At 39.4% G+C, this 23635-nt stretch overlaps 2 protein-coding genes across 2 annotated transcripts; both read right to left on the reverse strand.

Annotated features, from left to right (window-relative positions):
* Positions 1–11577: 11577 nt before the first annotated feature.
* On the reverse strand, positions 11578–13747 carry LOC142367836 (zymogen granule membrane protein 16-like). The gene is made up of 4 exons (XM_075449856.1): positions 13594–13747; positions 13442–13494; positions 13144–13267; positions 11578–12923 (listed from the first exon to the last, which is right to left on the reverse strand). The coding sequence occupies exons 2-4, from the start codon at positions 13491–13493 to the stop codon at positions 12572–12574; spliced, it is 528 nt and encodes a 175-aa protein (XP_075305971.1). The 5' UTR covers position 13494; positions 13594–13747; the 3' UTR covers positions 11578–12571.
* A 5670-nt stretch (positions 13748–19417) lies between these two features.
* abrab (actin binding Rho activating protein b) lies at positions 19418–23257 on the reverse strand. The gene is made up of 2 exons (XM_075449682.1): positions 22353–23257; positions 19418–20837 (listed from the first exon to the last, which is right to left on the reverse strand). The coding sequence occupies exons 1-2, from the start codon at positions 23114–23116 to the stop codon at positions 20354–20356; spliced, it is 1248 nt and encodes a 415-aa protein (XP_075305797.1). The 5' UTR covers positions 23117–23257; the 3' UTR covers positions 19418–20353.
* Positions 23258–23635: the final 378 nt, after the last annotated feature.

The following is a 23635-nucleotide window of genomic DNA, read 5'->3' on the forward strand; positions in this document are numbered from 1 at the left end:
GGTCAGCCATGTTAGTGCTACATTGAAGTACACTAAAAAAGTCCTACACAGAGGTCAGAGGCTCCAGTACACATCAAAAACAAACTCTTCTCACCATCTTGTCTGAATTTGTAAGAATTTAGAGTATGGTATATATAAATGCTTAATGAACCAAACAAGCATTTCAGATCAGAGGTGAAGGATCTTTAAAAAAGCACAAAGATATCTCACTTAGATGCCTTCCTTCATGTGCCTATTTATCAGATCTAAATGTGGAAAGCACACATTTCCCTCTTTCATAAGTGTAATTCTCCCACATTATGTGCAAAAACTAAGTGTGTCAAGAGCAAAAAATGGCATATCCTGCAGATACAGGTGACATTTAACAGGCCGAGTTAAAAGTTTTAATTCCGGTGTGACACGAATGGGGGAATATTCACATTTCATCTTCATCTTATTGAATTAATCTCCTCCATTGTGCTGCGGTCACATAACCCAATCTCTCTGTAAAACCAGGAGAGTGTTGTTTAGCTCTGAAATCGCAGAGGTTTGAGACATTTTCCAGAACTACATCATCATCGTTCTTATCTGTATAAAGACATTTAAAGAGTTGCTGTGGGAAATGTTTACGCTCAAGGTCATAGAAGATCTGCTTCACTTTCATTCTTAATTATTCTACAAACTGATTTTAACCTGTTGCTCTGGGCTACCTTTTGGTGTGAGCAGCGGCTTGCTACCATACCTCTAATGAGTGTTTTGACATGAGTGCTTTATTGCTGTACTGTACAACATGATAATAATCCTTAGAACTAGGGTTTACACATAAACAAAGTAGACAAGACCCAGTTGTCCCTGTCTTCTGGATTTCTTCCACACAAGCTGACAGTCAGAAACAGTAATGCAAGCTGATTCAGCCAAAGCACTCAGGCCAGAGACAGATCCTGGTTAATTATAATGTGTGAACCTCTGATGTTTGTTCAACAGATTCATCCAGGTGATTGCACACTCATCAGCCCTCCAGACAATGTCAGTTTCTGCAAGTCTGTTAATGAGTCTCATTTGTGCAGAGTAACATGGCCGAAGGATTCATTTGTGCCTAGCAGTACTTCTGTTTTCTATTTTGGTTTTCCGCTTAGCTCTCATTCTAAATTCCAGGCAGCAGCAGTTCAGTGTAGTGCATCAAAGATGGCTGTAGGTCCACCCAGACAAGGACGATTACACAACACTGCTCTTCCATGACATTTGCTTCATCATTTGCCATCCTAATCCCGCTAAAAGAAGCTCTTCTGATGTAGCAGTTCCTGATTAACTTGAGATAGATGTAATCCTATTTCATCGACTCATATAAACATGTTTATTCCACTAATTCTATTCCAGGGCTAGATCCTGGGGATGGATTTGAACTGAGTTATCTGACTGGATGCACAGGCTGGCAGAGCAGGGCAGGACATATCAAGGAGGCTTGATGCACAGAGGCAAGTGAGACAAAGTGAAATTAACAACTTCAGCCACAGGGGTAAACAGGACATGACTGGACATGGTGTCCAGTCCCTGACTCTTTTCTATGTGTGTCTGTGAGAGAAAAAATGTGTGCAGGCATCTCCATACAATAAGCATATCTTAAAATGCTGTTTTCACAATGATAAAAACACACCTACACACAGAGTAAAGATTATCGTAAGTAACACAGCATCAAAAACTATTGTGCTATGTTACAACAGCTAAATTGCTCCAGGAGCCACTGAGCAAACAAAAGATGAGTTTGAGAGTTCAGCATAAAGATGATGGAAAATTATAACAGCTGTTTTAATTTGCTCCTGTGCCTCTCCACTTGTAAAATAAGCAATCAAAGTAATCAGTCAAGAGATGACATTGTCATCTGCTAGAATGACAGAATTGACATTCTTCCTGTACATTCTGTAAATGCTGAAATCTCTTGTGATCACCACCATTCCTTCTCAGCTATTCTTAGCTGAGCAATTAGACAATCAAAAGATGGTCGACAAGTTTTGTCGTCTCTACTTTTGAATAAACTTGTTAAGCTAGGTGGAGATATCATTTGAATTCTCAATCTACTCTGCTGAAGGAGTCAAGCTTGTACCCTCTGCAATACCAATGCTGCACCTTACCTCATGAAATGTTAACATTTCATCATCTGCCTGTCCTTTGTTAACATTTATGCAAACTGGTGTAGAATTTCTCATTTAAACACTTAAACGCAAATATTCTGAAAACTTAAAGAACCAACAAACATTTTAAATATAAAAGATCATTCTCAATGCAAGTAATTAATTGGGCTATTTCCATCGTTGTCTAATGGTAAAATGTTTTACCTTTTCACTTCTACGATCCCCCCTTGAAGTGTGATTCATGGTAGCATGCGGAGTATGAGATAATAGAAAATGCAAATGCTTCTGACGGAGACTTGTGTGCAGTCTTCAAAAAAGGCCTGGAGTGTGATAGCAGCTGCACTGGATTGTCTTAATTAACTTAAAAACTCATTTTCACTCCAACACTTTGTCCACAATGACTTCTGCCTTGTTTCTGCACGGCAAAGCTAAAGGACCAACAGCAGCACGCAAACAAAAACAGGAGTAACCTACAGCTTTTTAACATTACTCATAGCTGGCAGTAAAAAGCAACAGACAATCACGTATAACAGATAATCAGGTGTGAACACCAACACAGAACAAATTCAGAATCAAGCGGCACCTATACTTCATCACACCTCTGTGATGGCCAGAGTGTTCCCTGTCCAATAAAACTTTTGATTTCTTTCTCGGTCAGATAACAAATTGGACATACATACAAAATCCTACCCTTTATATGTCTGGCTGAAAAAAAAAGAATAGAAGTCACAAGGTCATGACTTTGTCTATGTTTGGAGGAGACAATACACGATGTCTCCATCTGTGCTGAAGACCTGAGGCAGAATGATCTAACACTATCTCACCATCTGGACAGAATAAGAACAAGTAAGAAAGCTATTACAGTCATGTGAAAAAGAAAGTTCACACTCTTTCAACTCTATGGTCTCACACATCAGAACGTAATAGAAAATAATTTGCTCCACACTCGGTCTTAAAATTAGGTAACTTTCATGCACAGCTCTCTTAAGCACAGCATTTCAGTCAGGTTGACGGCTGGGCTTTGACGGGACCATTGCAACACCTTGATTTTTTTTTTCCTTCAGACATTCTGTTGTAGATTTGCTGCTGTGTTTGGGATCATTGTCCTGTTGCATGACCCAATTTAAGCCAAGCCTAAGCTGTCGGACAGATGGCTTCACATTTGACTTCAGAATACTTCGTGGTGGAATCAATAACTGCAAGGTGTCCGCATCCTGATCATCAGCCCTCTACCACTGTGTTTTACAGCTGGTATAATGTGTTTATGGTGATATGCTGTGTTGGGTTTTCTTAGATAAATACATAATTATATTTTATAATATGTCATGTGTTGTTTATCTAAGATAGTATTTTTTGAATTTTAGGAATTTCCAGAGGATGGACTTTATTTTCACATGAATGTACATACACATTAAAGTATGAATGGAATTGAACAATCAATACACCTTCAATAACTCAAATTGATTTGACTCAAGAAGGGTATCAAGGACACTCTCTGATTGTGATGTGAAAATCCCCAGTATGTGTCAGCCAAGTTCACATTTCTTTCTATGGAAGGCTGTCAAAAAAAATGCAAAGAATACTATTAACAAAAAACATTCCTTCACAAAAATACAATTCTCCATACAAAGATTATTTTGAAGAGCAGATATTAACTTAATTCTAAGAAACCGGTAAGACCCACCCCTAGAGTATAAATCAAACTAATTGCTAGCCTGAAGTATCACCAGAAAAGAGCAGTGCACACGTTTTTGCATTTATACTTTGCCTGAATCTGCTGAACACAGCAAAGTAAAACTGAATACCAAAGTAAAGCTCAGATGGGGGTTGCACTTTATAGAACTTATTGTCCTCTCATGTGTTATAAATGATTTAATACATGACCTATATTCTCTGTCTTAAAGGGGTTGTTGGTGGAGCACAGAAATAGAAAACAGTGACACTGCAAGGTTCTTGTGGTTTATCACAAGCATAATCTTGAATTTAAAGTGATGGTGGTGCACAGCTTTGTCCCAAACAGGACTTTCTCACAAACTGTTGCAAACTTAAAAATGGAGATCACTGGTCACTCTAGTTAGTATGTTTATATGCAGAGTTAAGCTGAGCTTAGGTTATAGCTCAACCAGGCCATTTAATTGGATGACTGTGCTTGTCTCAGTATATTGGTACACAAGCATGGGGGAAGAATCCATCTATTGACCAAAGAATGCCAAATTAGTACCATGTCAAGCTGCAAATTGGACAGATTTACAGTTCTATGCATTTCCTACATTATTTATTTTTATCTTAAACACAAATGAGATGCAAGCTACCCCTTTTATGTCTTTAAAAGCCTTTTTTTCTTTCATGTATCAGTTCCTTCTGTTACTTACAGCTCAAAGCCAAGGTTAGGAACTATGGCAAATATGCCAATTTAAGTCCACCTGAACATCCATGAGAGTAAATCAACTTTCAACCACATTATCTGGGTGGGTTACTTCAAGACATTTACTCAAACTAACATGATTCCAATTATCTTATATGTCTAGATAGTCGGGGGTTTCATACAAAACCTAAAGGAACATATCCACTCACCATGCAGGGTGGGGCAAAACTTTCAGGACATGCAATCTGAAACAAGATTTATCTGACTAGAATAAAACCAAACACTCATATTACTTTCGTGCACTGCTTTCAGCTAAGTGTGAAATTGTCTCATGTTTTGTTATTCTCTCTGTTTGTCCTGTCTTTTTTACATGAGTGCATGTGTGTGTCTTTGCTGACTGTGTGGCTAAACTCCTGGGCTGTGCTCAGTTCATGTTTTACCTCATGACACATAAAGAATCACAAGTCGCTCTGAATAGTTGAGAGGAAAGGAGAGAGATGAGGTGAAGATTATTTGCTGAACTGATGACAGCTGGATGTTAACGTAGCAATAAAAGCTCCCAAATAAGTTTTAATTAACACAATATTCTTATTATATTCAGGGGCAGGATGATTTACAAACTGAATGCTGAGTTTTCCTCTTTTGCTGAAAAGAAGAAAAAACATAAACTGCTGTGGTGTTGATCATTATTACTTAATTATACATTATTATTACCCTGCAGAGCAGCAGAGCACGTTTTCTTGCACCGGAGGGAAAAAGGGAAAGGCTCCAGGCAAGCAGCAGAGGGGTGATGATCATATATCCTTAGGTCCCCAAATATTAAATGATGCAAATGTGGAAAAAGTTATTTTAAAGGATACATAGATTGATTATTTAAATTACAAAGAAAAAAATTGAAATATTAGTTTTTTTTATTATACTATTGTTTACTTTCACTCGCTGAGCAAAGGTTTTAGGCTGAAACACTGCTATAATTTGAAATTAGTCAATCTTAACCTGAAGATTCATGTGCGTACGTTCTGTGCTGGACTGTGGAAAATGTGCAGAGTCAGGACAACTCTGAATCTAGCGATCTCTTACATCAGGCTCAGGGGATTAGCATCCCCCTGTCATCCTCTCCTTACTCCTTTTACTCCACTTACAGAGACAGAGGGCTGAAGAAATTAAACTTAAGCGGTATAGTTAACAGAGTAAGAAAAACATCTTTTAATTGTGGTGTGTGGTTTGATTGTGTTTACTAAGCCTTGTTTTGCTGTTTGGATCAATTAAGCTGATTAAAAAATGGTAAAAGGTGATTTACTGATTTACTGACCCAGAGAAATAAAGTTAGGATTGATTGTGGAGCTGATGACAACTGGTCACCCTTGCCAAAAAACACCAACAAGTGCTATTTTGTCATTTTCTGATCTTCTGTCTGTTTGTCCATTTTTACCCATTAAGTATTGTAGCCCTGTGATTAGTAACCTGGAGCTTAGGATGGGAATCTATTGTCATCAATTTGGATTTTAGATTAAATGTTTGCAATCTAATACTAGATTGTCTTACTTATTTTAGGCTTTAAACAGTTCCATCGCAAATTCAGATCGTGACGTGTGTTGAGAAATGCAGATTTTTTTTCCAAATTGTGCCAGAAGTATCTGTTATTGCAGCTTCAGTGAATAGGGACATGACTCATATATCATCTTTCTCAGTGACACAAGTCAGTGAATCCCGAGTTCACTCAATATTTGCATAAATGCACAAAAAAGAATTGTAAGTTTCGCCTTTTGTGTTCAACAAGCTTCTCAATTTCTATCCTCATGCTCAAGTGGGAGTTTACCATTTCTGATAGAGGTGACGTGAATGCAATTATGTAAGCATGAGATTGGAATGATAAAGTGGATAAATTCTAAATTTTATTGTAGTGAGAGATTGCTTTGGAGGAGACAAGTATTTAAACTACTGACCCGGGTGGATAAAATTGGATGAGAAAGGGATGAAGAAATGGATAAAAATGTACAACAGATTTATATTCAGCTCTGAAAGAAAGTGTGCATCTGCAGGCAGCCTCAGCTCCCACCTTCTCTCTTTTACAGCTTGAAAGATGAATCTCAGGAGATGAATGAATGAAACTGTTCAAGGGAATATGCTGGAAGGTTGGCAGTTGTTGGAGCTGCCTCATCGTATATATCACTTAAGACATATTTCAAGTGAAAACAGACCTTAGTATCTTTGCACCAACATGCATCAGTATTGTGCACCTATGGGTCAGCTGTTAGCACAATAAAAAGAAGCTACAGCATCAGAGAAAGTACTTATACAAGACATTTGTTGATCACAAAAAGAACAATTGATGATCATTTTGCACTAGAGGGTTTCAGGTGGCCTTCAGTAGAGCATATCTTACTCCTAACTCCTTAAACCTAATTCACCATGAGATACACGGCTGACAGGAGAACAACTGCTGTGAAAAGCTCCAAACGTCATTAGCCACAAAAGCTCCATTCACAGCAGTAGAAATAAAATTTTGGGGTTCTAAACATGGAGAAATAATAAGCAGCTGAGTCTGTATAATCTGCATTATCAACACAAATCCACACAAAAACTACATTAATAAAACGCACAATGGACACTTGTTCAGGTGAAACTGCACAACACGTGGACATTGTGCACAAGGCTGTCAGAGATGAATAACCTGATCTTGGCTACAGAAACACCACAATGTCATACCAGTCATGCCTGCATTGGGGAAACACATTGAAAACAAAGAGGATGCATCTAAAGGCCTTTGTATCACTTGCATGCGTCACCCCAACCCACCTCTTCCCCGACCAACATACCTCTCATTGGATTCTGGATCCACAAGATCCCTCCGATAAGGTGAGGAGACTGACCGAGCATCCCGACGCCCTGACTGTATCACTGTCACTTTTCTAACCTCAAGTGAGCCCCTTTAAAAAACTGTTTGTTGACAATCACGAGGAGAAGCGGGTGACTTCCTCGGGCCACATGTGATAACACCTGCTGCCAGATGAGGAGCCTCTACCCGACTGGTCTGGAGGAGCAGACTGAGCGCACAAACGGCTCTCTGTTGCACCACAACATAGAATTGCACCGTGAATATGCTGTCCTGTCGCGCTATCAATTCCGCGCGTCTTCGGTATCCTCCACAGAGCACACAGTGCCAGGTACACCGGAGGTGATTATGCAAAAGGTCCCGCAAACCTGTTAACCAAGGAGTCTCCAATCGCAGAGCGACATCCAGGCAAACAGTAACAATGTAAATACAGACGGAGGCTGCGCGCTCACACCAGGATTTATGGTGTGTGACAAGCGCGTTGAATACCATGCACTTCTACCGCGAAATAATCTGAGAAGATGACAGCACTATGGACATAATGCAAAGAGAAGCGGTTGCAACATCACCCAATCACAGCTGACCCGACTGTGTCTGTGTTTAACCCCGCAGACCTGCTATCATCAACTATGTTCTGTTGTCTGGAGGATATTAGAACAACCGACACACCACAGTGAACAGGTGGGGGAGTCTTACCTTCGACAGCCATTGTGCTACTCCACAGATTTGGGCATTACTTGCAAGGCAGCGGGCGAAATGTAAAACTCAACGCTCTCTCATTGTACCTCGTTTGGTGTGTTATCATCACTTTGCTGCGGGCGAGCCGGAGCGCACAGCTGCTGCTGCCGCCGCCGCGCCTCAAAGGATCCTGGGAAGTGTAGGCTCACTGCTATGTTGAATATCAGGGATTTGGGGAGTTAAATCAGAGTTGCAAGGAGTCCGTTCTTCACACACCCTCCTTATGTGTGGATTGTGGATTTACGGGTGCCTTAAGAACTAAATATACAAATACTACAATAAATCACACAAATGTTTAAATGCTGTAGTCTGTTTGGGGGAATTTGCATGTCTGCTTATAAAATACATTTCTTCCATCTAATCCCTTTTCCATCCCAGTCCATTACAGAGCCAAACTCCAAATTGGACATAATGGAAATGCCTCAGCCGAGATTCAAAAGACACTCTCTTGCTGTCAGGTAACAATGAGTCAGTTTACATGCACGGTTGAATCAAATTACAGTTATAGTTCAACTGTGTTACTTAACTGGGCCACTGTCCTTTTCCCAGTGCAGGAGAGGAGAATCATGTTATTAAGGGAAGTGTGTCTAATGCCCTGATGCCACACGGCGTGGAGCCTAAGCCAATTCTAGTTTGATACAAGCAACCTACATCCTTCTTCCACACTATCAGTTAGTCCAGCTTTAAGAGCTGCAGTTTCATATAATGTTGGTTAGGGTTATTTAAACCACATCACCTAAAGGCTAGATGTGTTGAACATGCATCGTAGTACAGGCCCCTGGAGGTAGCCATTTTTTTGTTGTTTCTTCTTGAATTTGTATATTCGATGCAAAAATAATCAAAAGCTATATTCAAAGCAACAGTTGGCTAACCAAGCTGTCGGTAAAGGAACATTCTGAACTGCTTTCATTTTGACAGGCAGTAACAGAGGGAAACAGCTTTGTTTTGTACACAGGTTAGAAAACAAAATGAAAAGAGAGAAAACTAGTGGGTGTGAGAATGACTTGCTTTTACGGTTGGCTATGAGGAACAATTTCTTGGCCACCTGCAGTAACTTCTTGGAATCTTTTCCTCACAGTGAGGAATCCCAGGGCAACAAGCAAAGACTTTTTCTTTCAAATACACTGAGCTAACTACTAGGCTATTACTAACATATAAAGAATAATGTATATGAAAGAAATAAATGAATGAATAACCATGGACATGGTTGTGATAAATTAGTTAGATGAGTTTACGTTTATTCTTCAGGGACCACGCACAAGTGTATTATTCTCATTTTTTTATCAGATTTAGCCACTGGCTCATTTCCATCTGCAGTCCCAGGACAGGTAAACCCAATTCTTTCAGCAGTTTCATCAAGAAAGCAGTGCTAAAGTCTTTGAAGAGTCTCCTCATCAGAACATTTCAGGGTATTGTATGCAGTTTGAAAACTGCTATTTGATGGCCTGGTTTAGATAGTTCACAGTAATTATTAACTCTATTTAAAAGCTAGGAACTCACCTGTATTGTGTTGGGACCCTGCACTGCTATAGCACACGCAAAGCAGTAACTTGAAATTATTATAATACAGTTATCAGAGTTTTTTAACTGAGTGAATATGCTGTTTTGGCTGCACTTTCAACAGTGCATTCCAGCTGTCTATTGAACTATGAAACACATCAGGTTGGGCAGCCTGGTGACCCAACGTTTGGTGCACATACCACAAGCCCAGGACTGTTTCCTGCATGTCCTTCTTACACACTCTTCTATGTTTCCATTATATCTTCATTGACCCTGTAAAAAGCAATAACAACAGCTAAATGGTTTTTCGACAATACAGTATTGTCTATAAAGTCTCTGTGTGCTCTTAATTGTGTGATATTTTTTTCTGTACGTGTGTAATTGTGAAATGAGTGCAAGGGGAAGCATTGGGAGTCACTTTGGGTTACCGTGTCTCTATGGAAAGACAGGCAGTACAGGTATTACAAGTGACAGATAAACAAAGCGTCACACTGAGTCTTTCTTTATCTGACTGTCAGCCTCACGCAGTATCTGTGGATGGTGGAGTGATAAAAGATAATGCAGGAAACAGTACAGTATAAGGAAGTCTGTGCTCACACTCACTGGACTGTTTCCCAGCCTTTTTTACTGGCTGCTTCTTCTCTTTTAGGATCAATTCATCCTTTTTTTGTACCTTCTTGCAAGTTGATGAACAATGCATTAATCATGTGTGCGCATGGATGCGTTTCATCTTACTGTCTGCAATAATGAATTCTGCATGAGGACATGATATCATTCATGAGTTTAAGCGTACTAAAATAGTAAGAAATAGTAAGAAATAAAACATAAAATAATTGAATGAAGTAAATCAAATACATTCATTCTGAATATGTGTAAAATGTTAAATATAGAATTAAACTGTGAAATTTGTATTACAGTACGAAAAATACATAGATTAATAAACAAAACGTCAACATAATTCATACGCTTTGACTGTTATTGTTTTTTCAGTTTTTATATGTGTCATGGTTCCATGGATTGAGTGTCCTTTTAGTCACTCTGTAAACCATTGTTATACTATATCATCACACTGCCATTTTAGCATCATTCTCCTGCTAAATGCCCATCCAGCATGGCCTGGATGAGTCTGTAACATGGAATTAACTACCCTTGAAACAAAGCTAAGCTAATTATCTAATTGCTTAAGCTTCATACCTCATAGACAAACATGGGAGTGGAATATATAATGTCCAAAATACAAGTCCAGTGATGAAACTTTCCTTCATTTATAAGGAGACTGGCATAAAATTGTAAAACTCTGGTTCAACTCAACAAAGTGAGCTGTGATCAATACAAACATTGCTATTTCACTCACATCACAGTCTTTATAACACGTGATTTTCCATTCATATATACATAGAATAAAGTTTTTTTTTTAGGCACTGTGTATGGTGGCAAAAAATAATAATAATGAAGATGAGGATTTAACACGTATACTATCCAACAGTGCCTGAACAACTGAGGCAATAGAAATTAAATTAAGAAAATAATTTTCTTCTTAAATCAAGAAAGCTTGTAAATTGCAAAGTGATATAACAATCCATCTATTTATCTATCTATCTATCTATCTATCTATCTATCTATCTATCTATCTATCTATCTATCTATCTATCTATATCTACATATGGCAATTGATGCCATATGAAGCTTCTGATTCTTAAAGATTAAGGATTTACTCTTCTATGCTGTACTAAATGGTAAATGGACGGGACTTGTATAATGCTTCTCTGGACTAGCTGATCACTCAAAGCACTTTTCACACTACATGCCACACTCACACACTTCACAGTGCTTTGTACTAATCATTCATACACCAATGGACGCATCAGTTGTGAGGTTCAGTGTCTTGCCGAAGGACACTTTGACACCCAGAGAGGGGGGGGGGGGTTGAACTACTACTCTTCTGATTGGGAGGTGACTGCTCTTCCTCCAGCCGTCCCCACTACTGCAGGGTATGTATTCAAAGAAATAAAAAGCCCAACAACACTGGCAACATTTTGATGTGCAAATGATGCATTTTATTTGATATTTACTTCCCACAAGAACACATGCAGAATTTATAACATGAAGAAAAAAATAGCATTGATTGATTGATACAAATCAGCGTTACATTATACTGACATTATACTATACAAATCAGTGATACAGTTCATGAATCTGTTCTTCTTTTCAGTTAGTTTGTTAGTTTTAGTTTCTTGATTCAACCTACATTCATTGTAAAAAATACAACATCAGTCCTGTTGATGTTTTAATCACGTAACTGATTAAAGTCTAACTTCATTGTATTCTAACTTTTAAGTTGTGATTGATGATTTTGCGACTGAAAAGGTTGAAGGAGAATAACCGTGCCACATCCTTACAAAACTGAAGATTTCATATTTGCATTAACATGCATTCAAGGTAAGTATTGCTTTCAAAGTGTTGGGGGAAAAAAAATAATAAACCTCACGTGCCAAAAAAACACATTTCAGGCAGCTAATTTCCACTGTCCTCATCAGTGCTCAGCAGTGCTATCACTTTCAAGGACCAACCAGTGTGCTTCGATTGAAGTGATTCCTCCATGAACCCGGCCACTGATAATGCGCAGCTCGCCATCTCTGTGCCCAGGGTACATGTTGAAGGACTGGCCTGAGGGCTTTAATATTTACTACCCTGATATTTGCATTAAGATAAAATGACCAAATGAAAAAATGACAACAGAAGCAAGACAAAAAAAAAAAAAACATATATCAAAAGATATCAAATAGATTTTTTTAAAAGGGGATTATATTACTCCAGATCCATTTTGTCAAGAAATGCTGATTTCAATAGTACCAGAAAGCCAAAGTTCTAAAGAAAAGAAAAGAATGATGACTGTTTCACATGTTTATCATTTAATTTAAATTTGAAAATACCTTCAAAGAATATGCATAACAATTTCTGAAATTAAATTAGATTTTTAGGGTTCAGAAGCTGAAATGCAATTTTGCTCCCAGATGGTGTTGACTAATTCTCCTCTGCTTTTCGTCTACCAGAGCTGTTGTATAAGCCGACCCAGGAAGGATCAATGATAGCCCAGTGCGCTCCAATAGAGGTGATGCCTCCGTGGAACCGGCCGCTGAGGAAGACCAGCTCAGCCTGGCTGTGCTCAGGATACATGTTGAAGGAACTACCTGAAGGCTGGCCTACATACAGGGACCGGCCCATGTTGGTGGTGAACACTACAGACTGCAGGTAGTGACCGTATTTCCCTGAAATCTGGATGATGGATTCACCATCATACAGCTCTATTTGTTGGGGATTGCCATATGTGTAACCAGCAATACGAGACCAGACGAAGCCATATCTGAACTGGATGCTGATGAATGAAAAAGAAAAAGACAAATATCATGCAATAGGAGTGGTTGGAATCTGTTCCAAAAAAGATCATTCTGTATTGAAATATATTCTGTAATGAAAACAGTCCCCATGAATAGAATAGAATAGAATATGATTAATGTATTTGTATGAGTGAGACAAAACTCAATGCAGAACTTTCAATAAACAGCATTAAAACAAAACATTTGTGTTATATTTACCCTCTGATGTAGGAACCATAATATTCCCATACTCTGACGGCAGTGATCCTTCCTTCTCCTCTAATAGTGTATGAGGAGCCACTTCCTGAACCCACTGGCGGGGAAAAGGAGTAGTGGGGCTGGACTGCAAGAGAAAAAAAATTTATGAGTTATCTAACAGACATAAAGAATGTGAATAACTTACAAATGTAATTTTTTTAATTACTAGCTTTTGATTAAGCAGAAACTCGAAGACCACATCATCTAACTATAACAGGTTTGAATGATTAGACATTGTGTGCATCACATTGACACTTACAGTCAGCGGCAACAGAAGCTGCAAGAAGAGCAAAGATGGCAACAAAGAGCATTCTGTGAAAAGAAAATGCCATCCAGTTATTTAGTTCTGAGCATAAGGAGTGACCAATAATCGTAAAAATAGAAATGTAAAAAAAAAAAGAGTATTATTACCTGTCGGATTATTTCTCTTTCTTTTGGTCACTGGAATCAAAAGATACCTAAAGCAGGCATGGCAGAAAACCTACAAATGTGCATCAAATGTATGAAAACTCAGCTTCAGTGTGTTGCTGTGTTCTGCCAGATCAGAAAAGGTCCACCTGTTTATAGTCCACGTGATTGGCATTCTGGGAACGCCTCCTATTGGTCCTCGCTATCAATAAAAACAGTAACTGCTGATGAAGGATGTATGTGGTTAAAATGGGAGGTGCCTTCTGTTAAACTATTTGAGGAATTTCATTTAACGTCAACGTGTCGGTAATCTGTTGATCAAGGAAATTTTGATCAGCATGATTGTGGCAACCTTTGTGGCAAGTTTTGACTTTGTACAGATGATGAGTGCCAGCAGTTTTGCTGCACAATTTAACAACACCCTTCAGTCTATTCTGAAGAAGAGGGAACCCCCACACGTAGCAGACATAGGAGCTTGATCACAGGCAGATGTGATGCTCATAATGGCTTCAGTACATTTTAGTATACAAGACAAATAAAAGAGCTCGGTGCAAAGATACATTAGATACATAGACAGTTTTTTTTCCCGGGCTTGGCTCTGTGGAAACGGAAAGAACTGGTTCTTAGTTATGTACTGGCTCTGAACCAGAACTGGAAACACTTTGGTGGAAAAAAAACAATTTATGATGAGTTTGGAGTGATAATGAGTTGGTACAGCCCTATTCTTAAGTCTATGGCCTCCAAAGATACCAGAGCCAGGACTGTGCTTCTCCTTTATACACTGAAAAATGTTTTGGCACTTAACACATGTCATTATCTACATTTTTCTACAGAAACAGCATCTTTAGAAACTGGCACCTTGATTCAGGAGTTTTGCCAGTGGAAAGTCATACTGCATTCCAACATGTCTTTAATTGTTCAGACGGTAAAAGAGACGAGCTCTGACTATAACAGGAAATAAATGCATAATCAAATCTCGTTTAACAGCTTCATGTGCTCAGTAATCATCATGGGGAGTCCAACCGCCTTTGGACATTATTTACTGAAAAAGCCTTCACAGAAGGTTAATAACCATTTCTTTGATAAAATCAGATATTAAAGTTTAGAAACTTTAACTCTAACATTCACGTCAGATTTACTCTCATGTGGTGTCAACTAATTCTCCTCTGCCCTCCTGCTTAGTGTCCAGCAGTACTGTTGGTGAAGGATGAATTGACAACAGCCCAACGTGCTTCAGAGAAGCCGAAGCCATGATGCACCCGGCCGCTGAGGAAGACCAGCTTAGTCTGTTTGTGTTCAGGATGTATATAAACATTTCTTTTCTCATGTGTCTATGCATGAAATCTGCTCGGTATCTTTTAACTTATCTTGACTGTTGCTTGTTTTTAAATTCATTTGAAAGATTTTATTTGTTTCTCTTTATATTCTTTTATGTATTTTAATGTTTCTTCCACTCCCTGCTGCAATTATTGTATTTTATGTAAAGCACTTTGAATTGTTTGTACATGAAATGTGCTATATAAATAAATTTTATTTGATTTTGATTTGATTTGATATTGAAAGAACTTCCTGAAAGTTGTCCGCATAGAGACCCAAGTTGGAGGTGAACACAGCTTACATCAGATACCGTTCATAGTTCCCAGAAATCTGGATGATTGTTTCACTATCAGATAGCTCCATTTCCTGAACACTGCTATATGCATAACCAGCAATGTCACACTAGACAAAGCCTGAACTAGATACTGATATATGGAGGGGTCAGAGGCAAATATCATGTAAAAAAAAAGTGAAATACTGATACAGTGTTAACAACAGAAAAATAATAATACTGTAATACTGTACAGTGCCCATAACGACATGGCTGACAGCTGGAGAATGGAATGCACCAATAGACACTCCTCCACCTTTGCTAGCAAGTGCCACAAATGATTGAGCTTGTGTGTGCATGGTTAGTACCATGTCAAATGAAGGGGATGACAGACGACAATGAAACACTCCTGTTACACCAAAAAATGTGAGAGTTTTTGAATTTGTTGAAAAAATTAGAAGAAAAAAAAGATACTAGTCAACAGTTGGTGCTAAACAGGTGCACTACCACTAACCTGGTCACCTGCTGCTGCTGTTTGCTGTCCTTGAATGGGAAGTGTTGTGTTAAAGTCTTATTTGTGACATTAAATCTTTGTTATTAGCCTGCAAAAAAGCGAGAGGGAGCCAGGGATAAATGTCAGTTAACTCTGTTTGAAACAGTGAATGAGAAAATAAAAGCAGACGTGGATAGCTCACATCAGGATGATGCCATCACTGAATCGTTGACCTACAGCTGAGGACATGATGTCCTTCAGAATTGTAGCGAGGCCAGGTGTTCAGAGAACCGATGACAGTCAGCTCCAAAATTTGCTCAGTACAAATGATATTGTTTGAGTTAACGTTGTATTGATGACTGAGCATTAGTAGTTGACTTGTTTGTCTATTTGTTCTTGATAAAGTATGAGTATATATGTATATACATATATATTTCTGAGTTCTCCCAGACGTTTTTACCTGTTAAAAGACAATGTCGCTACATGCATGCTATGGAAATTGTGCATATAATATCTGATATCTTCACAGTCACAGAGGGACCTAATGAAATGTTTTATATGTACCGTCTGATGTAGCTATTGTTGTGTCTTATGGTAGTGATCCTTTCTTATCACTGTCCTTTCTCTTGAGCGATACTGCATGGCCTTCCTCTTTCGGTCCCCACTTACCTGTCTTACTCGTTGGACTGCCTTCTTTCACCACAGTTAAATTGTGTTGTGCATATTTCTATGCCCACCTGCCCACAACGACCACAAAAGAGGGAGGCACTTACTATGAGAGCATTTCCAGATGCATATCTCATCTATTTAGAAGTCAGTAACTTTTTAATCAAAGAAAATCTGCTTCATGATCATGTTCGTCTTGATCACAATTATGACATAATTTAATCAACACGATCATCGTGTTGATTAAGTTATGATTTTTGTTTAACTTTATGACAAGATTGACTATAAGTTCTATTTATCATTTATCAGTTTACAGCAAGGGAAGATGATAAACATTTCTGAACATCAGTGGGAGGCTGTGGTTTTTTAGGTGCCCGATCATTCTAAACACTACTGCAGTAATTGAATAATAAATGTGCAGTCTGCAAAAGATAAAACTCACTTTTCCTTTGTTAAATGTTTACGAGAAGAGATTCAATAACATGTATGATTTACTGAGATAATTTTTTTTATTTGACTTTCACTTTATTCTCTCGATGCTCAAAACGCGCAATTTGCAGGTTGAGTTCACTTCAGGAGTTTGGTCAGATAATGTCCTTCCGCATGTGTCTCATTCCTCAGATTCAGTTCCAGTAAAAGAGGGCAGGGTGGACCACAACAGGAAGAAAATCCATAATGAAATCTTGTGCGACTGATTCATGCTGTTACGTTTCTTTTTATGTCTGCTCACTTGCTTTCTGACAATGACTTTACTTGGTGTGGCATCGTACAACCGGCAGATCCACTACTTATGAATATCTACAGGAACAACATGCCTCATTTGCTACATTTGCTATAATTCCCTGAAGAGGCTTAGTTTATAATTAGTCTTCCTGGAAGCCAGGTCTAAAAGGGGAATTCATTAAATGTATTTTTAACCAGCTATGTTTTATAGTGAAGTCAAGCACTGTAAATGTAGGCATTCTTATTTAGTAAAAAGCTAATTCAAAGCTAATCAGGGACAGCTGCAGCTCAGCTGGCTCAGTCTCATAAGAAAACACAAAATAAGAATGTTTGTACATATGTCCAAACAAATAAAGATGCAGACATTGTGAGAAGGAAATGTTTTTAATGTCTGTTGTTACCATTCAGATGACATGACAAAAAGCTATATCCATGTATTCATTAATATATCAACCTAACCATGTGTTTTAAAACCCCTTAGAAATTACAGTATTTGAATTCATGTCTAAAACTAACCAAACATTTTCTCAATGCAAACAGTATAAATTAAAAATAATTATGGCAGAATAGCTTGAATGTGTTATAAGATCTGTACATATCATTTTTCAAGAGGGAATCATTTGTTGCTAATATGTTCAGATCGATTTTAATTTTACAAGCCAAATCCGTAAATGTGTCATAGATATGTCTTCAAAGCCACTGTCCATACAGTATTGTAATGGGGAAAGAAAGTGTCATGGTGATCCAGTGCTTTTAACAGTCATAGCATGTCATGATCTGTGGGAGACATCTGATCTGTGTCCCTGCCCTTTGTTTTCTTGTCTAACAGATGTCTAAACAAGAGATAGAAAGATACTGAAACCACACGTAGATAAAAGTTGGTATTCCACAAAAAAAACATGTTTTTACCCTCAAGAAACTGATTTTTGAATCAATTTTATTTAAATTTATTGTGGATTCAAGCAATTCCTATATAATTTTTGCCTAGTTCTAACTTTTGCAGAATGCAAGATAAACATACAAGCCAAAAAATAAATAAATGAAACTGTTTCTAAGACTGTTCCTTGTAAATTAAAGGAAAAAGAAGACAAAGATGCTGAGTATTCAGAACCAAGAAGAAAACAGGAACAGTCACCAAGAGTGACAGACAATAAATGAAACAAGGTTATCGTTATTGGGGTTATTGTAGATAGAGTGAGGTAAACATTGACAGAAACCTTGCCTGACAAAAGATCCAAAAATATTTGCAAATTTAGAACAACAGACTTAAGCCAATTTTTCACTCATGAACACAAGTGAAAGCGCGGAGAATCACATTTAGACCAAGTCAGCAATTGGAGGGTCACACACGCATCAGACAGCAGGTTGATTCGCTGTGGAGGGCGCTTTCTCATAAACACAAACACTCCAAATTTGTGGCTGGATACAATGCACAGGAGGCAGAACATGATGCTAAAAAGTTTTTGTTTACAGAATTTAATGTCAAGGACAGTGGACGTAGCTCTATACTTGTATCAAATTGGAAGCCGGAAAGAACCCACGCATACACGAGGAGAACATGCAAACTCCAGACGGAAATCCTCCAGCTAAGTGAAAACTGAGTTGAAAGCAGAATCCATAAAGCCCAATATGGCAGAGTAAGTCTTGGGTATCACTGTATTACAGGCACTGATCCAAGAAGTTGCACTTCAGGGCATGAAAAGCAGAGGTGGTACCATCCTCTGACTCCCATTTGTCACATTTAGGGTAGACAGGGGAAGATTTATTTCAGCTTGACCTTTCAACAGTTGATATAGTGTTTCATTTCAAATCATGTGGGCTGAGGTTAGGTATTAACAGAGCTTTTCTTCATTCTGCTCATCTCTTCACCCAGAACTCATGAGGTATTTCAGAGCCACTTACCTTGGCTGGTGCTTCTAGATAGTCAGAACTTAAAAAAAGTGATAAAGTAGGATATTAATTCCTTGCAATTTGAAATTCAGGATATTAAGACAAAAAAGTGACCTGTGAAGTTATGTTATTGGTGTTTGGCAACCAGCCAAGCTGTCTTTATTCAGTGGAAATACGTAAAACCAATTCCAAACAAGGCATCAGAACATACGACAGCAAGAGAGACATATGATGGCTACTACCATCATTGAGGGAAATTTTTTTATTGTAAGCTTTTACAATCTTCACAGGATCTTCTTTAGTTTTAAAATGGTCATGATAATCTTAGTGCCGTGTTTCTCTTTATTGCAACAGATGTATGCTGATCACATAAAAGACATCAAGGGATGCTCACATCCAAGTTCTCCACAGTTTGGAGGGGCAGCAAGGCCCTCAAAGATGACAAAATTATGATCTTTCTCCGTCACAGAGGTGGCGCTGCTACGTGAAGGTTAGCGCTACTCTACAACCACGAAAGTGGAGAAGAAAACAATGCCGCTGTCAAGAGCAGGAATACTGTAATTAATGATGTTGCTGCAGTTTTCGGATCATTTTAATTTTTTTATTCAGTAAAAGAGGTGACGGTCTGAAGCCCCCGGCATCAACAGAGTCTCTGCCCTCTTCTTTGCCTTCACGTATCTGTCCCGTAGCTTCTTCCACACATTCTTACAGAACTCTCCCTCTTTCCCCAAAGTTCTGCCAATCTCTGTGCACCAGTTTGGGGAGTTTACGTGCTCCCTGTGCTGTTTCACTGCAGTTTCGTACAGCTGCCTGTACAAACGCACCTCCTGACTGAGCCGGTCTCACATCTGTCCATCCGGTTCGTTGTTCTCGGCGCCGCCGAGTTACAAAAATCGACTGGTGCACGACAACGTGCTGCACCGTCTTTTCAAGGGAAGCGGCATACCTGAAACGTCATTTTGACGTCACGGTGCAACACCGCCGTGACAGACGCGGCAACCATGCTAGCGCCTTAACACAGCCTTAAGTGTGTTATTAACATACCGAGAGCAATACAGGAAGTGAAAAAGAGATATTTGATACTAGATGAAAATCTGTGAGCTACTCTAAATGGAAATTTAAGAAGTTAAAACGTAGAGAATTATATCTTCTGAGTTTTAAAGCTTCAAAAGCGTTGCAGATTTCTCAGGACACTCTGCATGACAGCTACAACTGAAATATCCACGAGGGAATAGTCTCCAAGTTTCTACTGAAAACTTCAGCAAACAGTTTGGGGTCACACTTTGGTTTAAATCCTCAGTCAACCCAGCCCGATAATCATTAAGATTATTTCACAAACCAGAGGGTGCCACCCAAGTTGCTGTAAGAGGATTTCCAGTGCAACTTTGATCCAGCTGCAAATTTCACACCAGCAGAGTGATGATCACTTCATCATCCTGACCTTGCCACAGCATCTCCCCTTCAAACGCCACCTTCCCATGTTTCCTGGCTCTCATCAGAATCCCCACTACCTTATCAGAGATCCGAACATATCTGTCAAACAGCTCTCCGAATGTGACACTGGTCTTTCCATCTGGGTCGGGATCAGCCATAGTCCTGATTACATAACACATGTCATCAATTTCACGATGGATATGTTGCTCGGCTCGTTTGGCCCTCTCTGCTGTCTTGGTGCCATCCTTGGGGCGTCCGTACCCCTCCTGGCCTTTTTGGAGACGAAGGGACATGGAGTAGTCATGGTCAAAGTATTCGCTGAAGGGGTTCAGTTTCTGGTTAACTGTGTGCTCTACAGCCCAGCTCTGCCAGCGGCTCTTTAGGTTTCCCACGGCGCTGTATGTCTTGGACAGGGCGTTGATCTTGTTGGCATCCTCTGTTTCCTTTTTGTACCTGCGTTGGAATACATTAAAAATCGATAAAAATGATTGAGGCAAACCTGTAGGCGAATAACAAATATGCATCAGGAAGAACTTTATATCTAACTTGTTTTTTTGTGTAAATGTAGACAAATTGATTGTTTATTGTGATAAAAAAAAAAAAACTGAAAACTAGAAACAATATTCACTGTCGAAATTAGCTCACTATTCAATTCACTATTCATGCAGTGTTGATGGAACATTTTCAAACACTTTCAGGTCCTGTTCACTCTTATCAACCATGACAAAGCAAAATATGGGTTTTGTTGTGTAGATTTTACAAAAAATAAAAGACAAAAATATCCCATTTAAAAAAGAACAAATAATCAGAGCCTTCAATTAGTATTCGGTTGGAGACCCTTTGGCAGCAATGCCAAGAAAAATGTAGAAAGAGGAAAAATTAGTACCACACAACTTCCACTAAACACCAATTCTTCTGGTTTCCAACTTAGGAAGGTGACATGAATATTGAGGAATGGGAAAAAGTGTTGAGAGAACTCCGAACTGGACTGATTCCATTCAAATTTCTTAACAGAGTTTACTGGACCCCATCCAGATTGGCAGTTGGCCTGGCGGACAGCTCAGAGTGCTGGAGGTGCCTGGTTGAAGGTGGCACCTTAGTACATACGTTCTGGAGCTGCTCTAAAACTCAGCGCTTTTGGTTGTTATATCCCCTTCAGCCCCAATCAGTTCATTCTGGGTGACCCTGCTGCATTAGGTCACCTGTCCCCACCTGATGAATGGACTCAGACTGCACTTATGCTGGGGCGGAAACTTATCGTTAAAGAATGGAGAGCCTCTTCCTCCACCAGCACCTTCATTATGATACTCCTCCCTTGAGCAGCTGGCTGCCCTCAAACGTTTGACCTATAGGTTACATGATAAACTGGAGGAGTCCAACTTAAAATGGGGTCAGTATCACTCGCACATCGAGCAGGTGGAACAGAGAGCTACCAGCAGTCCCCCCCTTTTTTTTCTTTCCTCTTCTTTATTGGTTGTTTTTTGTTTTTGCATTCTCCTAATTTGTATTATGCTCATAGTCTAAAGCTCTGTTTTCATATGAAAGTACAGTGTATACCATGGGCTACTGGCTATTGTGATTACCATTCTATAATATCTGTTGTTGTTTGTTTTGGGTTTTCTTTTGTCTTTTTCTTTTGAAAATGATTAAATGTTAATCATAGAAAATAAATTGTCCTGGAACAGTCATGGAAACTTATTCGAAATTTCCTTCCTGGACAATGCTCCTGCCTCCATTTGTTCATGATAATGATGCATAAATGAGGTATTCAGCATTCAGCCAAGAACAGTCCCGGCTTTCTGCCCATACTGTCAAATCAAAACAACTGTCTCACTCAAAACTAATATTGGCAGTGCTGTCAGGCGTCTCTGCTCAACACCAAGTCAGCACATTAAGGAACTTTTGCCAACATCTGCGACCTCCTCTCTTTGCAGCTAATGCTAAAAGAAGCACACTGACTATACTCACATGGAGACTTGGGGTCTTTTTATCCTCACTGAGTCTTCATCAGAGTCGTTTTGCTCAACTTCTTTTGAAATACTCGTCCTTTGTGTTTGAGCATCCTCAACATCCAGTTTCTCCTTCCCTGCATCTCTGTCTTCTTTGTCTATCCCGCAGCTGCGTCCCCCTCCTGTTCCTCCTCCTCCTCCCTCTTTGGCAAGATTTTGCCCATTCTCCACCTGCTTCCAGCTTTTGGTCAGAGAGGACACCATGTTGGAGCATTTCCTGCGGCGTGTAGGAGAGCATTTCTTTTTCAGAAGCCTGTCGATCTCCTCGCCCGGTGGCAGGGACTCCTTCTGTATCTTCTCAGTCAGGAGCCCGATGCCTGCACTTTTCTCTTGAACGCCACTGCTCACGGTCTTCACCACCTGCTTTGTCTTGATGCATGATGGCAGTAATCCATCATCTGAGGTCTTGACCTCATCATTGTTGGATGATCCTTCAGAGGCGAATCTTTGAGCCACTACACGGTTGTCAGAAGGTGTTTGGGTTTGAACGGGAGGAGGGTTAGGTTTGGGGACCCGTGTCTTTCTGGGTTCCTCAGCTGGTTCTCCAACTGACGTGGGAGCCCAGCCACTGGGCTCACTGGCCTGCTGCTTTTCATTATCCGTCACCCATCGCTGCCAGCTGCTCGTCAGGCTGCACACCATGCTGATAGTCCGGAGCTTCTTAATGTTTTTGTTGTTGGACGGTTTCCTTTGAGAAGCTTGGCAGCTCTGCTTGTCAGACATAATTATCTGTATTAATCACCTCAAGCACAATTAATCCTGTTAAATGAGCTGTTACATTTGCCTGGAAAAGCTCATCTCCTTTGCCTAAATTGCTGTTTTTGGGAGCTTTTTTCCTCCTTCTGTCGCTTCCTAACTTTGCACTTGGAGCCACAGCTTTAAAATAGGGAGAGGAAACCCTAACATGATGGTGGAAAGTATTTGAGTCATCCTGAGCAACAGACCTGATCGTCTTTCCCTGACACTAATCCCCCCTCCCCCCCTACTTACTCATGTTTCATCACAGATAGGGCTTGTAATTAGAGGTGAACTGGGCAGTGAAGCAGGAGGAGCTACAGTCACTTACCAAGTGCACCCATAGAAAGACCATCGAAGACATCTGATATGTATTTACAACACTTTCAGGCTTCCACAGATTTTCTGTTTCGGAGCAGATCTTCATTATGTGTTTTTAGTCACCTTGTTTACAAAAATGGCCTCACAAATTTAGATGACCCTGTATAGTGAGAGATGAGATGAATA

This window comes from Odontesthes bonariensis, chromosome 18, assembly GCF_027942865.1.
Source record: "Odontesthes bonariensis isolate fOdoBon6 chromosome 18, fOdoBon6.hap1, whole genome shotgun sequence".
Taxonomy (NCBI): Eukaryota; Metazoa; Chordata; class Actinopteri; order Atheriniformes; family Atherinopsidae; genus Odontesthes; species Odontesthes bonariensis.

Excerpts from the sequence above, each read along its gene's own strand:
- LOC142367836 (XM_075449856.1), bottom strand. The coding sequence starts at position 13,493 with ATGCTCTTTGTTGCCATCTTTGCTCTTCTTGCAGCTTCTGTTGCCGCT. Across the intron at positions 13,268-13,441 it reads AGCTTCTGTTGCCGCTGACT|TCCAGCCCCACTACTCCTTT; the intron begins GTAAGTGTCAAT and ends TTTCTCTTGCAG. Across the intron at positions 12,924-13,143 it reads TATGGTTCCTACATCAGAGG|CATCCAGTTCAGATATGGCT; the intron begins GTAAATATAACA and ends TTCATTCATCAG.
- abrab (XM_075449682.1), bottom strand. The coding sequence starts at position 23,116 with ATGTCTGACAAGCAGAGCTGCCAAGCTTCTCAAAGGAAACCGTCCAAC. Across the intron at positions 20,838-22,352 it reads AAAAGACCCCAAGTCTCCAT|GTACAAAAAGGAAACAGAGG; the intron begins GTGAGTATAGTC and ends ATTCCAACGCAG.